General features: G+C 42.0%; 1 protein-coding gene and 1 pseudogene across 1 annotated transcript; both read right to left on the reverse strand.

Moving 5' to 3' along the window:
* Positions 1–3,675: 3,675 nt before the first annotated feature.
* LOC114053571 (antigen WC1.1-like) lies at positions 3,676–10,570 on the reverse strand (the record flags this gene model as incomplete). The annotated part of the gene is made up of 4 exons (XM_027876675.1): positions 3,676–3,860; positions 5,792–5,887; positions 9,321–9,635; positions 10,249–10,570. Coding segments are annotated over 4 exons (918 nt in total), but the record flags the coding sequence as incomplete, so codon positions are not given.
* Positions 10,571–13,054: 2,484 nt separating this feature from the next.
* Positions 13,055–16,182, reverse strand: LOC114053573 (annotated as a pseudogene).
* Positions 16,183–16,223: the final 41 nt, after the last annotated feature.

Genomic DNA, 16,223 nt, shown 5'->3' on the forward strand with positions numbered 1-16,223 from the left:
CTATCTATCTATCTATCTATCTATCTATCTATCTATCTATCTACATATAATTTTTTCCCTCCAACTACCCTAATACTGACAATGGTCTCATGAGTTACAAACATCATCTTTCCAAGCAGAATGTAAACAGTTCAATCTTAATAAGTCTCTTATGATTTCTCTTTCCTGTTTACCTCTTCATGTTTCACTTCAGTCTTGTATTTGAAAGTCAAATTTTCTATTCAGTTCTGGTCTTTTCATCCAGAATGCTTGAAAGTCCTCTATTTCACTGAATGCCCATTTTTTCCCCTGAAGGATTATGCCCCGTTTTGTTGGGTAGGTGATTCTTGGTTGTAATCCTATCTCCTTTGCCCCCCGGAATGTCATGTTCCAAGACCTCCAGTTCCTTAATGTAGAAGCTGCTAAATCTTGTGTTATCCTGATTGTATTTCCACAATACCTAGGAGTTTTCCTTGGGGGATCTCTTTCAGGAAGTGATCAGTGGATTCTTTCCATTTCTATTTTGCCCTCTGGTTCTAAGATATCAGGGCAGTTTTCCTTGATAATTTCTTGAAAGATGATGTCTAGCCTCTTTTTTTTGATCATGGCTTTCAGATAGTCCAATAATTTTTAAGTTCTCTCTCCTGGATCTATTTTCCAGGTCAGTTGTTTTTTCCAATGAGATATTTCACATTGTTTTCTATTTTTTCATTCTTTTGGATTTGTTTTATGCTGTCTTAATTTCTCATAAAGTCACTAGCTTCCAATTGCTCCATTCTAATTTTTAAAGAAGTATTTTCTTCAGTCAGGTTTTGGACTTACTTTTCCATTTGGCCAATTTTGCTTTTTAAGACATTTTTCTCCTCATTGGCTTTTTGGATCTCTTTTGCTATTTTTTAAGGTGTTATTTTCTTCAATATTTTTTTGGGTCTCCTTTAGCAAGTTGTTGACTAGTTTTTCATGATTTTCTTGCATCACTCTCATTTCTCTTCCCAGTTTTTCCTCTATTTCTCTTACTTGTTTCTCAAACTCCTTTTTGAGCTTTTCTATGGCCTGAGGCTGATTCATATTTTTATTGGAGGCTTTGGATGTAGGAGTTTTGACTTTGTTGTCTTCTTCTGGTTGTATGTCTTGATCTTCTTTGTTACCAAAGAAAGATTCTATGATCTGACTGTTTTTTGGACCCTTTTTTATTAATGATCCCAGCCAATTACTTGAGTTTAAAACTCTTTGTTAAGGTAGAAGTCTGCTTCCAGTGTGGAGAATGTACTCTCCCATGCTTTGGGGGTTTTGTGCAGCTGAAGATACTTCTAAGGACCTGTAAATTTTCAGTTCTTCCAAGGTGGTATGATAAGGGGTGAGGTGTTTACTCCTTTCCTGGCCTGTGCTCTGGTCTATGAGTGACTACAAGCACTCTTTTCTGCTTGGAACTGTGAGGATTCCCTCTCCACCAAGGCATAAGCTCCACCATGCCAGCACTCCTCCTTGCTCCAGAACTGCCACCCATAACTGTGACCCAGATCCAAGCACAGGCAAAGCAAGAGAATCCTGCACCAGCAGAGAGATCCCTGCAATCTCCCTTTGATCAGCCACTCGACTCCCCCTCAGTCTGTGGGCTGGAAGCTCTGGAAGCTCTGGAAGCTCCGCCACCCTGGGGCTGAGCTCAGGACTGGGGCTGGGACCTCACTTCTCTCTCTCATCACAGTCACAGACTTTTCCTATTGACCTTCTAAGTTGTCTTTGGCGTTCATGAGTTGAGAAGTCTGCAAATTGCCACAGCTGCCTGTGATTAAGTCCTCTGAGGCTCCAAGTTGCTGAAGCTTGCCTTGCCTGGGCGCCCATGCTGAACTGTGCTACTCTCTCTACTTGGCGCAATATACCTTTCTGATCAACCACCCAGGCTGTGTTGGGCTATAAATTTGTTTCACTCGGTCTTTTTTATGGGGTTCTGCTGCTTTATAATTTGTTTAGAGCCATTTTTATTTGGAGGGATTTGGTGGAAAGCTCAAGCAAGTCAGTGCTTTCACTCTGCCATCTTGACTCTACCCACTTGGGCAATTTAATGAAAGAATTTATCCCCATCCAAACCTGAGTAGGACACAATGAACAGGAATTCACCTAGGTAAGATGGTCTAGATAGGGTAAATGTTGGGCAGAGATCAGTAATGTCCTTCAAAGACTGGCCTTCAAACAAGGAAATAGAACAGGGAAAAAGCCTGGATGCCCCCCACAGCTGGTTATTAATAATCATTTCTCTCACTAGCTAGGTCAGGGGTATAATATGGAAGCAAAAACGTTAATTATGATGCAGATATGGCCATGGATTGAGAATTCTCCCTGAATCAAGGGAGATTCTTATGGAGGATAGCAGAAGGGATTAAAAAGAATTAGGATCCTGGAATCAAAGTCTTCTGTCCAACTGAGAGTGAACATGAGATCTCCATGTCTGGAGGAGTAGGGGAGAAGACTAGCTTATATAATCTAATAATTCAACAGGGAAGGTGCTTCTCTGAAGAGGTGTGTTCTCTGTAATCCAGAGAACATGCCTGGACTCTTCATAAAGCATCTTTGCTTACACAGAAGTTTTCTGAGCAGTTGAGAAGGCTGATCATTTTATTAGTGAAGGGCAGGAAGACAAGTGAAGTCATATTGTGGGTACAGGACTAGAAGAAAAAGGAGAGATCAGGAGATTAGAGAATAAGATGTAGGTAAAGGCAGGTTTAGGAGTAAGGACATAGGAAAAGAAGAAGGATAAAAGAGGGACATTTCAGAATTAAAGGTCCTGAAAGAGAAACACTTTTGAGAGAGGCAAAAATCTCACCCTGGTGGGAGAGTTCAGGATAGTGGAGAGATGTTCACCACATGAGAAGGGGTGGAGAGGAAACCCTCAACATTGTCCTCTCAAGATAGAGTGTTGGAGGGCAGGTGAGTTCTAAAACTATTTCAAGTATCACAGGAAACTGATTCCACTCCACTCCAATTCAACAAACATTTATTAAGAGACTGTTTGTAGCTGATGGTCTTAAAGTGACATCTTTGGGACACTGATCTCAGCTTCATCATATCCCAGGTCCTCAGAGGACATTGGTGGGTCTTCTTCTCCCATCCTGGAGTCAGGGGATCCCCCAAAGAACTTAGGAGACTGACCTAGAACCAGTAAAGTAGAGCTGAATTTGTAGCTGTGTCTAAAGAAAAGCAAGGAGCCTTTGGTGATGGTATAGGTGGGTGAAAAGAAGGCCACTTTCAAGACCTAGGTACAAAGTCTTTTCTCAGTCTAGATGCACCATGGACAGGAAAGGGAACAGGAATGGCCAGGACTGAGAGAGGGCTATGGAAGGGCTTCTCTTGACATTGGGGGCAGGTTGGAGTCAAAGGGAATGGGATAATGGAGGAGGCAGCTTCAGAACCCCAGGGTCTGCTCATTTAGTTGCTTAGTCACATCACTGTGGGTACAGTTGTCCCAGGTATATTCATGAAAAAATGTCAATACAGAGAATTTGCGAGGTACTGACAAAATTTTTTCACCTTATGTATGACACACATCTATACACTTGAATACATGTCAGCACATATGTATAGGTGCATATATGTGTATTCATAAATTTGGTAGACAAACACATCTGTATATAGACATGTTTGTGTTTTCACATAAGTGTATTTGTAGGTAATACCACTTGTAGCTGGAAATCTCACCGGTCAAGTCAATAAGTCTGTTGGGAACCACTCATCTGTGTGTGATGCCCTGTAGTCATCCCAGTTATTGGTAGGCTCCCAATTACTCCCCTCATTCATCTGGGTGACAGGGGGAATTTCAGGCCCAGATAATTTCTCAGCATCATCATACCCATCACCTGGTCTATCATCAGGCTGACTTGAGATATCTGAGGGAGAGATGAACAGTTTTGTTTTCAACATGATTTGCTGAGGGGATGTCCTTGTGCATGTGAAAACAAATGCATTATTTTGTTTTTTAAGGTGTAAAGGAGTATCAGGAGGTGTTCAAAGATGAATTGAGCTAAAGAATAAGACTACCTCAGGTTAGGATTAGTGACCTAACTTTGCACTAAGAATCACGAAGTTGGGAAAGGGGACAAATGGTCCCTCATATAGGACAATGATTTCAGCGACTTTGGTGTTATCTTTCCTTCATTTCTTTTAGCTTCAAAATTCTCCTCTCTTAATTTCTATTACCTCACTGTTTATTACTGGCCCCAGCTTCAAGGAAGAAATCACTTGGACCAGAACCTTCAACCCTGTCATGATTCATTCATGTTGCTCTGTTGATAGTGACCCTGAGACAGAATACACAAGAGAGAGTAAGCTGATTCCCTGAATTATCCTCCAGATTCTGATGCCTCTTTGATCAGTATTCTGACCCTGAAATCAAGCCCTATGTCCTCTCAGGAGCGTAGCCACCTATAAAACCAAACCTGGCTCCCTTTTTCCCTTGCCCTGAATCATTTATCTTGCCTCAGTCCAAACCTCTATCGCCCAAGCACATGTTTGGAGTCAAACAGAGAGTACCAAGTTCCCATTGAGAGAGTTCTTAAAAGTCTGGCCTAGGGAGGTATGGGATGCCTGGGATGAGGAGGAGCTGAGGACAGGAGAGTTGTATTTTAGCTGATGCCCCCCAGAGGAGAAAACTCCTTGGGAAACATCAGTGCTTGCCTCTAAGGCCTACCCTTTCTTATTACTTGGGGAAAGTACAGGTTGACTTTTCCCTTCATTTTCCCCTGTTTACTATGGAAGCTTGTCTCTCACATCATCCAGAAGGGACCCTGATTAGAAGAACATGACAGAATCAAATACGAAAAGGAAACTCATTCCTTCCATGCCCCAGGTTGGGTTTATCCAGATTTTTCTGAACAATGTGACAATGTGTTCTGAACACCAGGGAGGTGACCTTGAAGAGAGGGCACTCCCAGTTTTTGGTGATGAGGACAAAAAGTCACTCTTTGAGACGATTAATCAAAGTGTTCTGGTGAGACTAAGGGACCTCCCAAACATGACAGAAACTCTCATGCCACCTTCCTGGAAGTCTCCACATTTGGTTGGTAAGAACTTGACTGCCAAGACATTAGTAATGTAAAACAAGTTATGTTCTAAAAATTGCAGCATGTCATGGGTGATGTCCTAACAGAAGAGTGCTGTTCTTCTTGCAGAGTTTGGGGAAAAAGTGTGGAAAACTGAAAGTTTGTGAGTGAGTGAGGGTGTCAGGGCTGGCCAGGAGAGAGGTGGCTCTGCTTGTAAAGATCAGTACCATGCATGTGGATGTAAAAGTCCTAACAGTATGGAAGGGGATTTCTTCCATGGTTTCATGTTGTCATCTTTTTGGGACGCTCAAGTCTTTTTGCTCCAATTCTGTTCTTACCAAGAAAGCTCCAGATGTAGAGGGAATGGTATAATGGGTTAACAAATTCTATTGAGTTGGCTATCCTCTTAGAGAAATGAAATCATTGCATCTTTGGTCCTGAAATTATGAGACTCCTATCTTGAACTTGTAGGCACTATAATCAATGGGACCCAGACTGACAAAAGAACATCAGAACCAAAAGAACTCAGAGCTCTGGGCATTTTCCCTCTAGAGATGAAGCTCAGAGCTCAGGATTGGGTTGTTGGGCCTGCCTGCCCATGTAGAGAATGGGAAATGGAAACTAAAATATTATGGGAAGGAGGGTGGGGAAAACTATAGCAGGTAAGTAGAGTCAGAGATTTCTGAAGATGCCAAGACCATAGATTCTGATACTGAGCAAAACATTTAGTTCATGTCCAGAGTGTCCAAGGGAGAAGGATGGGCAGAAGATACACTTACCTGGGCTGCTCAGAAAGTCCTCCTTGTCCCCTGTCAGGTGGTAATCAATCTCTTGGTACACAGCTTCATAAAGAGAATCTTCATATCTGGACAAAGCTGGGACAAATGGCCATGCATCAGAAGCTCTGGGCCTGAGACCATCACCTGACATATATTTGTCTCATGGACACTCCTCAATCTATTTTCTGTTCACATTCAGGCAACTCCCTAGTTCTAATATGGATGCCTTTTTTCCCCAGCCCATATGGTATGACCTTGGGAATCCCAAACCTAACACAAGCTCTGTGCTCATAGCTTAGCCTCTACTGGGCCAATGACAGTTGGAGCTATCTGGGGCTTGAAAACCAGAGCAAAACATATGAGTCATATCCAGTCCTGAAGTGCTTTATTTGGCTTTTTCTAAAATCCCTATCCCTATCATTTCCTCCCTTCACTCACTTACACTCTTTTCCCATGTTGTTCAGTGCCCCATGGGTTGCCCCCCTTTTTCCTGGATTCTCCCTCTGTGCATCTGAATCCCTAGGACGATGAGGCCTAGGAGGAGGAGGGCCCCTAAAATGAGGCAGAGGATCCCAAGCAGAGAGTTCAAAGAGGCTTTTGGTCCTTTGGAGAAGAAGAATCATAAGGCTTTGGATTATGGAAGAAGTTGTCAAACCCTCCCCAGGACAGCTCACTGAGGTTAATATGGAGAGAGGAGGGAAATCTGAGGCTCACCCTCAACCTAAAGATCCTCCAACTGGGGACCTCCCTCAACTGCACTGTAGAGGGGACTGGGATAGGCTTGGATGCCCAAGAAAGGACAGTGAAGGGACTATCCTTCCTTATGGGGCCTGAGTTCCAGATCTCCAAACTGGAAATTGGCAGGAGGGTGATATATTCTTGAAGAACATTCTCCAAACCCCACCTCAATGCCCAGCCCACAAGCTTCTCAGCAGTTTCTCAGGATTCTGGTACAGCAGATCTCCTTAGAAATGAAAGAAGGTCAACCTTGGTCCTGAGAACCTCACTGTTGTCAAATTAACCCAGAGCTGGTAGAAGGGGAGTGATGGATTGGCAGAGCATTGTACCTTTTGTGGTAGATGGCAACTTCTCAACTGGAAGAGAAGAGGAGAAAAAAAACCTGAAAAATGGGTAGAATGTAGGTTGGGCATGGCTTCTGCATCCTGCTCTAAACTCCCTATTATATGAACATCCTCCCATAATGCTCCATCCAAATAGCTTAGGAAGACTCCTAGATTTCCTAGTTCTCCTTTATCCAGCTCAAGCTCAAGAAGAGACTTAGAGATCATATGGATTGGAATCAGAGGACCTGTGCTGAAGTCAGATTCCAAGTCCAGAAGCCAAAATTGGAAATTTGTGAAAGTGCCACATATTCTCTAAGAAAGTTCTGTAGGTCCCCCCACCCCTACCTCAACCTCTCCCTCACATGTTTCTCAGCAGATTCTCTGAACTAACAGTTAATTCTCCAAGACATGAAAGATTCCCACAGGGACTGGATGAGTCATATAACCTTCCTTCTATCCCATAGACATCTCAAACTCAATGTGTCTAAAATAACACTCATTATCTCCTGTTATTTCTTCTCCTTACACACTTTCCTCCTAAACTTCTGTATTACTGTAAAGACACTACCACCCTGCCAGTCACTCAGACTCACAATCTTAGGGCTATTCTTGAACCCTCACTCTCACTTTTCCCACATATCCAATTAGTTGGAAAATCTTATCATTTCCATCTCCACATATTCCCTTCTCTCCACTAATATAGCCACCATTCTAGCTCAGGTCTCCATTATCTCTAGGACTATTGCAAAGACTTCTGATTGGTCCTCTCTTTGCCAATCTATGACAATTTTAGAGTGGACTTTTGCCCACATATTTTTTGTTGTTGTTAAATCATTTTTCAGTAATGTCTGACTCTCTGTGACCCCATTTGAGGTTTTGTTGGCAAAAATACTAGAGTGGTTTGCCATTTCCTTCTCCAGATAATTTTACAGATGAGGAACTGAGGCAAACAGAGTTAAGTGACTTGCCCAGGGTCACACAGCTAGTATGTGTCTGAGACTGGATTTGAACTTCAGGAAGATGAGTCTTCCTAATTCCAGGCCTGTACCACCTAGCTGTCCACATAATGCCCATGTCCAATAAAATCCTGTAGTTCCCTGTTACCTCCAGGATCCAATAGAACTTCTCTGTTCTTCACAGTTTTTCTCAGCTTGGTCTCATTGTATTTTTCCACAATTCTTATACATTCCTCCTCTCCACACACTCTACTACTCAGCTATACAGGCCCATTCCCTATTCATCACACATGATACTCCATCTCTATATATGAATATTGGCTTTTGATTTTAGCCGCCATAGGGAGGGAAAACATAGGATAATAGCCAGTAGGGGTGGACAGATTAAGTGAGAGTTTTTATGAAGATGGGGAGACAAGTATGTTTGTGTGCGGTAGGAGAGTAGTTAGTAGACAAGAATTGTCTTGGCAAGAAGAAAGGTCATCTCTTTATGTGAGACAAGGGTGAAGGAAGAGAAAGTGACAGAAAGTATCTGGATGAGATGATATGTGGAGGAAAGAACAGGGAACTCTTGATGAATGACTTCAACTTTTTCAATGAGATATGAGACAAGGATGAGAGGGAAGAGGAGATGAGGTTTAAGGAGGGATGAAACAGTTTGGAAAAGACATTATGGAGAGTGGGCTAGTGAATCTATTAGGGAAGCATAAAAGATTCAATTGCTACAGTGAGGGCCCAGTAAGATTATATAACATATTTTTATGAACCAAGTCAGCAAGATTCCATGATTTTTTCCAGCTTCATTCAGGTTTCCCTGAGTAGGAGCAAAGGCAGTATATGGTAGACATACACTAAGACTGAGACTTGAAAAGGCAAGTTTGGAAATAGTATAGCAAGAGACTCAATAGAAGAGGATAGAATAGAGATGAACTGGTTCACCAAGGAATCAAGATGGGGAAAACAGAGAGTCTAGTCAGAGTAGGAATGATGACCTTAGAAACATCTGAGGATTGGAGGTCATGGTGCGGATGAAGAATAGTTTGGGGGTTGCAAGACAGAGAGAGAATTGTAATTACCATCAGTTATAATCAGATAAAGGAATTTCAGAGTTTGCAAATAAATAAGTGGAACACTTGTAGGTGATAGCAAGATCAAGAGTATGACTATCTTTTTGTGTGTCTAAGTTGGATGAATGTTTTTGGAAATGAGTAAGGTGAAGAACTGGAAGGTTAGGGTGTTTGAGGGAATCTTTAATCTCTTGCTATGAGGACAGGAATTGTGGAGTAGAGAAAGACTGACTCACAACTTGCTCACATCAAGTATTAGTCAACTTAAATAAAAAATCTGAGACCTTTGTCGCATACCTGCTACCAACTTAGGTCTCTTCCACTGTTTACTTGGATAGATTAAAATAAATTTGGGTCTGGATCATGTCCACAGATTGAATCCACTTGAACTAAAAAGTAATCCAATTAAAAAGGAATCAAACAGAAGAGACAACGTAGTTACCTTCACATGTGATAAAAGCTTCTTCTCCCTGGTGGCAAGAATTCTGGTCCCAAGATTGAGAAGGACAATGCCAGAGGAAGGATTCTTGACCGTGGCAGTTGATTTTGTCTATCCACCAGGCCTGCAAACTTTCTTGGGAGCGAGAAAATGTTTCAATATTTCCCTTGGCACCACATTTCAGCTGTCTGCAAATCACTGATACAGTATTGTAGTCCATGGAGTTGGAGCAAACACTAACCCACGTTCCGTTGTAGAAAACCTCTAGCCATCCAGAGCGCTTATGGTCCTCACTCCCCAGCCTGAGATCCAGGGATTCTGTAAATGGAGAGGAAGGTATGGCATAATCAGAAGGGATATTTGTTCCCATATTCTCTGGGTCTCTTCTCTCTGGAAATTGTATTAGGTTCTCTGGCTTTGCTGAAGTCTCCATTGGATAGCATAGACCCCAGACCTTTTTTTTCCAGAATTCCTTCCTCTATATTTTTGTACACTTCTCTCTATCTTGTCTCCCCCATTAAAAAAGACAGGATGCTTTTACTGTGATTTCACTAATCAGTTTCATAGTTTCAAAATCAGTGTGTGTCTGTGAACCACCAATAGAAAAGCAAATCAGCTATTGTGTGAATAGCACTCTACTAGGAAATAAAGTATAAGAAACACACACACACACACACACACACTCACACATACACACATACACATATGTTCATAAGGGAGGAGACCTACCTATACAAATGTAGGAGATAAATAAAATCATCCTTCAGATAACAGGTCTTGCCCTAAAACTACAATCTAGGAAGGGCTCTGGTTGGGGCAGGAAGTCCTCCTCCCTGTCTGAATCAGCTCCTTCTCCCTCAGGTCTCTAAACCTCACCTCCTCAGTGCTCCCACAAGTCCCTCAGTGTTAGTGGGACATGTGTGGCCCAGACCCAAGCAGAGGACTCCCGCATCCTCTTTGTGCCTGCAGTCATGCTGACCCCAATGGAGGGAAGGGCACTCCCCTAGGTGGGATTCGTTTCCAGAGCAGCTAAGCTCATCCAGCCAGATGGGCCCTGATCCTTGTCCAAAATGAGCAGAGACCATGGCTTTGAGAGCCACTCCACAGCCCAGCTGCCTGCACACCACATGGGCATCACTCAAGTCCCAAGAATGATCACAGATGGTTCCCCAGGTACCATTGTAATAGACTTCAACTCTTCCAGAGCAGGGACCTCTTCCATTCAACAGACGAAGCTGTCCAATTTCTACAGGGAGAAATTCAGATTAATTTCCTGTTTTCCCCAAGAAAGAGAAAGGTTTCCTCAGATTGTCTAACTTTCTTTCTTACCTGAAAATAGGACAGGTACCTTTTCCTGGTCAGACTGTGAATTATTGAACATGAGGGACTGTGTCTGGTTTCCTGCAAAAAGCACACAGCTCAGCTCTAGGACTGGAAGTTTTAAGCCAGGAGGCGATAAATAAGGTAAATATGTATCTTGAGGAAAGGCACTGGATGAGAGAAAGAGAGGGTCAGGAAATTGGAAAGAAGACAGGTTGTGAGGGAGGGACAAAGGGATTTCCCAGTCTAAGAAGGCATGTTTTGGCTCTATATTGTCTAACAGAATTGTTCTCATTGACAGTTCTATTGCTCCACTCCCACAGCTCCGGCCATACCCTCCATACACAAAGTGCCCTAAAAGGTCTGCGACCTTGTATAAGGAAGAGCTTCTGAGAGAAAGGCTGCAGCACTTCTAGCTGGTCATCCTTCCTCAGGCTTTTCTCCCCCTCTGCTAGGTCTAGCACCTATGAACTCTATAGGCTAGCTTCCCCCTACCATATGTCTGCCACCAGCCTGTGTCTAAACTCCAGAGCAGGAGTTTTTTGACTTGGAATATATGAATTTGTTTTAAAATATGTTGATAAAAATTGCTTAGGGAGGGGTGAGTTTAGGGAAAGAAAGAGACAATTTGGAACTATAAATTTTTAAATGAATTTTTAAAATCATCTTTACATGTAATTAGAAAAAAATGAAATACTATTTTAAAAGAGAAAATAAATAAATAAATGAAATACATTGATAATTATATTTCAGTATAATTGGTCTCTTTTTTAGGTAAGAAAAGCCACACCTATAGCTAGGACCTATGTGTAAAGAGAACTGTGCATGGTGAGACCTCATGTGTAGAAAGACTGTCCCCCTCACGTGTAGCGTGGGGGTATCATTGTGTGGCTCAAAGACAGGAAGAATAGACATCTCTAGCCCTCTTCTCCCCCTCTTGTAGCTCAGTCATTTCATTCATGTCCAACTCCTTGTGCCCCAATTTAGAGTTTTCTTGGCAAAGATACTGGAGTGATTTGTCATTTCCTTCTCCAGATCATTTTTCAGATGAGGAAACTGAAGCAAACAGGGTTAAGTAACTTGCCCAGGGACATGCAGCAAATAATAGTCTTAGGCCAAATTTGAACTCAGGTTTTCCTGACTCCTGCACCTGAACTCTAACGGCACCACCTAGCTGCCTCTGTACCTAGCTTCTCTCCCTCCCCTTCTCCAAGGGAGACTTTAATTCCCACCAGGAGGGGAAGCAGGAGGTTGGGGCCAGAGGCTGCTCTGCTCTCCTCAGATAGAAGGGGTGCCAGGCTAGAATTATTTTTATCTGCTTCCTTAAATATTGTTAGTCTAGAGGGGTAATGATCAGTTTCAATCTAACTTCTGATTGTCCTGACATTAATTGGTGGGGGAGATCAGTTAAAAACATTGTTCTCAGGAGTCCTGAGGCTACCCCAAGGGAGGCCATGGCCCAAAAATAGTCAAGAATCCCTGCTCTAGAGGGATAGGTATCTCTCTTGGACTAGCTAGATATGAATTGACCTATTTGTATGTCTGATGAGAAAGTTTTACACAATTCAACTTTTACTCCCTCAAACAAATATACAAAGAAGATAAAATCGTGTAATATTTGGTTCAAGGGCCTATTTGCATAAGAATCTCTTCATTAGTGGAAATTGATTTCATGAGATGAAGTTAGTGAGACCTGGAGAGAAGAGAGATACTGGTCTTCTGGCTCAGGATCTGTCTTTCTTTCTGACCAGGATCTGTCTTTTCTCCAACTTTCACCAACTCAGACCCTCATGAAATCAATTTCCCCCAATGAAGAGATCTTTGCAAATGGCTTTTGAGACAAGGGTTACAATTTTCAAGGAACAAAGTCTTGGAATTTTATTCTAAGATGGCTGCAATATGGTCCACCCAATATCAAAAAGTATCCCAGTGTCTATGACCTTCTCTAATCTATTCTATCCTTGCAGAATCTTGCTCTGTGGAAACACCCAACATAGGAATTCAGGCAATTCTTAGTTCTTCTTGTCTAAGTCTGTTCATTCTCAGTCCTTCCTACCAATGTCCAGAGCCAATATATCTCTGTTCACTATTAGTGCTACACAGTAGCATAATTCTACACTTTCCTCTAAAGTAGTTGATGGATCACAATATATCTTTCCTATCTGGGAATTTCCAAAGAGAAATCATGAATGAATGATGGCATATATAAAATAAACATGTACAGTTGCCATGAATAATTCCCAATAACATGGTGAGGACCCTTCATACTTGCTATCAGAGAAAAGATGCCATGGCTTCCCTCTGGATACTGAAAATGACCACCTGACTGTTGATGTGTGCAGACACTTCTAGCCTTTTCCTTCCTGCATGTATCATTGCTTTCACTGGACCATCACCTGGAGATAAGCTTTGAGTCCCTAACCTGAACAGACCACAGAAGCAACTTTTCCTTTGGAACATGGAGAAGTCCCCAGGATAGTCACAGGACAATTCCACAAACGAGACTCAGTGCCTGTGCAATAAAATGTATCCCCTATGACTGGGACACTTCCTTTGCCAAAATACACGTCTTCTGGAGGCTCCATGGGAACACCACAGTTGAGCTGACGGCAGAGAACGTTGGCATCTGCCAGGTCCCAGTGGGAGTCACAGAGAGTTCTCCAGGTCCCCAAAACTTGGATCTCCACTCTTCCTTCACATTGGGAGCTTCCATTCATCAGACGAAAGTCTGTGTACTCTGGGGAGAAGGAGACAGGGCTTTAGAAAAGTGATTGTGATTTTCTAATTTCAGTATCAAGTGCAATGTGGGAGCAGCATAAAAACATTGTGAAAATTTTACTTGAACAAATGACTCCAACATCCATGCTGTGACTGCATTTCCCTGTGGAAGTGGTACTGTGGGGCACAATGACAGAAGCGGTTCACTTCCATTACATTGGAATTCTGTATCCCAGATGTGTCCATTTCCTCTTCCAAAGTGAGCTCTTTTCATGATGGAGACTGCAGTCCCACACTCTAACTCAACACAGATGACTTTGGCAGTAGAAAGATTAAAATTCCAATCACAGACCGTGCCCTGTTTTCTTTCAGAATTGACTTCTACCCTCCCAATACAGGGCCCATCCCCTGCGACCAGCTGGACAAATCCTAGAAAGGCAAGAAAGAACTACAGTGAGTGTCACTGAATGACAAGCTTTCCCTAATGAAGAGAGAGACACAATTAATTATGTGAGACTCTGTCTGGCATATTCCCAAGAGAGAAGAAGCATAGGAACTTTCCTTAACTGAGCACATGACAATTAATACTTCGAAGACATGTTGACTACGATTGAACTTGAAATAAAACTGAAGATGCTTAATTCCTGATACTCTTTGGGAGAGCAGGTCTGACATATCTAGAGAAATTCAATCCTTCTACTCTTTTAGGCAGGTGAGGAGTACATGGAAACAGCAGAGGGGATGGATGCTTCTCATTGAGGGAGGAGAATTAGACTCATATGATATGTCACCATTAGAGAAGTAACCATCTCCTCTGCCCTAAGATCTTGGTTATTCTAAATAGATTTCCTCTTCTTTTTAATTTTCTTGGGCTTTGTTCACCTTTTTTCTTCATTTTTTGTGATAAAGATAAAGGATGCTTGGAATAGTCTATATTTCAGTTGTCTTGAGGTCTTTATAAAGGTTTTATGAGATATCCAAGGTTGTTTCTATAATTCTGTACTCCACCTTTCAAGTACAGTTTCCATATTTTTCCATGGTTAATTTCCTGCTACTTCTTGAATGTCTGAGAACTAGGACTCATGCGCTAAGAAATAAGGACATTTAACACATGCTCCTTTAACACTGTGATGGGTTATGAGGGTCCACCACCACAATAAGAAGTCAGGGAGGGAGAAGACAAAAGGACTTGTTTGCTTGCAATATAATGGCCAGTACAATGAAGTTCAATGCACAAATATAAATTTGTGAATTGTGGGGCCAGGCAAGTGTTATTCTGGCATATCCATATCCATATCCATACATATGCATATATACGTATATATATGTATTTATGTATATATAGAGAGAGACAGAGAGGGAGACAGACAGACAGAGACACAGAGACAGAGAGAGAAAGACAGAGGCAGAGAGGGAGGGAGAGGGAGAGAGAAGATAGAGAGATTAAGAGAGAGAGAGAGTGAGAGACAGCGAGAGATAAAGATGGAGACAGAAAGATACGCAGAGAGACGGAGGGAGAGGGAGACAGAAGAGAGAGATAGAGAGAGGAAAACAGGTGACATTTCTGCTGACTTGAAAAGGAAGTAATCACTTCTGCAAATGAATCTTTTTGTGATTTGATAATTCCACTCTGTACAAACCATTCTCCTCAATCTATGAGTCTGGAACAAGCCCACAATACTTTGACGCTTGACTGTAGCATCTGTTACATTTGCTACAGAGATTTTTGTTCGTATGATGATGAACATAATCTTTGTGGATTTAGCAATGGAGTATGGTAAGTTGAGAGTAGATGTTTTGGTTGCCAGAAAGCCATCTTTAGAGGACATCAGAAAATGTTCTATTTTTTTAATAATCAGCAAATAATGTGCTTAGAGCAGGAGCCCCAATATAAATCTCTCTGGGTTACACTATGTGAATGTAATTGATACGTTAGTTGTTTTAGGCACGTTCTCGCAGAGGAATAGTAGCAACATGGAGATATAAATAACTAGAGGAAATCATTAATATCAGTGAATGAAGCATCAACTACAAATGATCCCTCCCGACTTCTGCAGTTAGCCTTATCGCTGCTCCTCACAATTGGTATACTCTCATCTGCGAGTTTTGTTTGCTTCAGAATGGAGACTCTAACTCCCTTTATCTACCTTTATGTCTTAGTATAAAACTAAACAACTAAGGAGATATAAGTAGAGTCAAGATGACAAAATAACAGGAATTAGCACACAGAGTTCCTCCCAAAAAACTCCTCCAAGCAGATATAAAAAATGCACCAGACCAAGTCTTGATACAGAACAACTAAGAAAAAGTGAAGATGAGGCATTTTTTTCCAGCTTAGGTCAGGAGAGTGAGATAGACATCAAGAGTGAGAAACCTCCAGATACAAGTCTGGCCATGGAGAGCTCCAGAAAATGGAGAGGCTATGTGCCCCAAATACTATATTCAAGCAGGTTAGAAAGGTTCCCAAATCTCCTGCATATTCTCTCTCCAGCTCCTGGAGAGAGAGCTGGAGGACAGAAGAGATATCGTAGTTTTGGGAGTCAAAGGACTGGTGTTCAAAAATTTCCCAGTAAATTATACTTGTTAGTCTGAGTTCCCTTGTGGCACTTATATAACCTCACTGGAGGTGAGGTTCTACTTCCTCCTCTGTAAAGACATTGGGATAATCACCACTGATTTTACTTTGAGTTCTAAATTCTATGACTCCAGCATCAGATGACAGCCTCCCCTGGTACCAGAGGCCAGACCTATGGAAGCTCCATTTATGTGCCAACTCTAGTCCCATGTCCTTCAGCTCAATATCTGTTCTCAGTGCTCCCAGCCCCATCTTATGTCTTTCACACTCACCTGAACATATGACACCAGCAT

Source organism: Vombatus ursinus, unplaced genomic scaffold, assembly GCF_900497805.2.
Source record: "Vombatus ursinus unplaced genomic scaffold, bare-nosed wombat genome assembly UNPS02014811.1, whole genome shotgun sequence".
Taxonomy (NCBI): Eukaryota; Metazoa; Chordata; class Mammalia; order Diprotodontia; family Vombatidae; genus Vombatus; species Vombatus ursinus.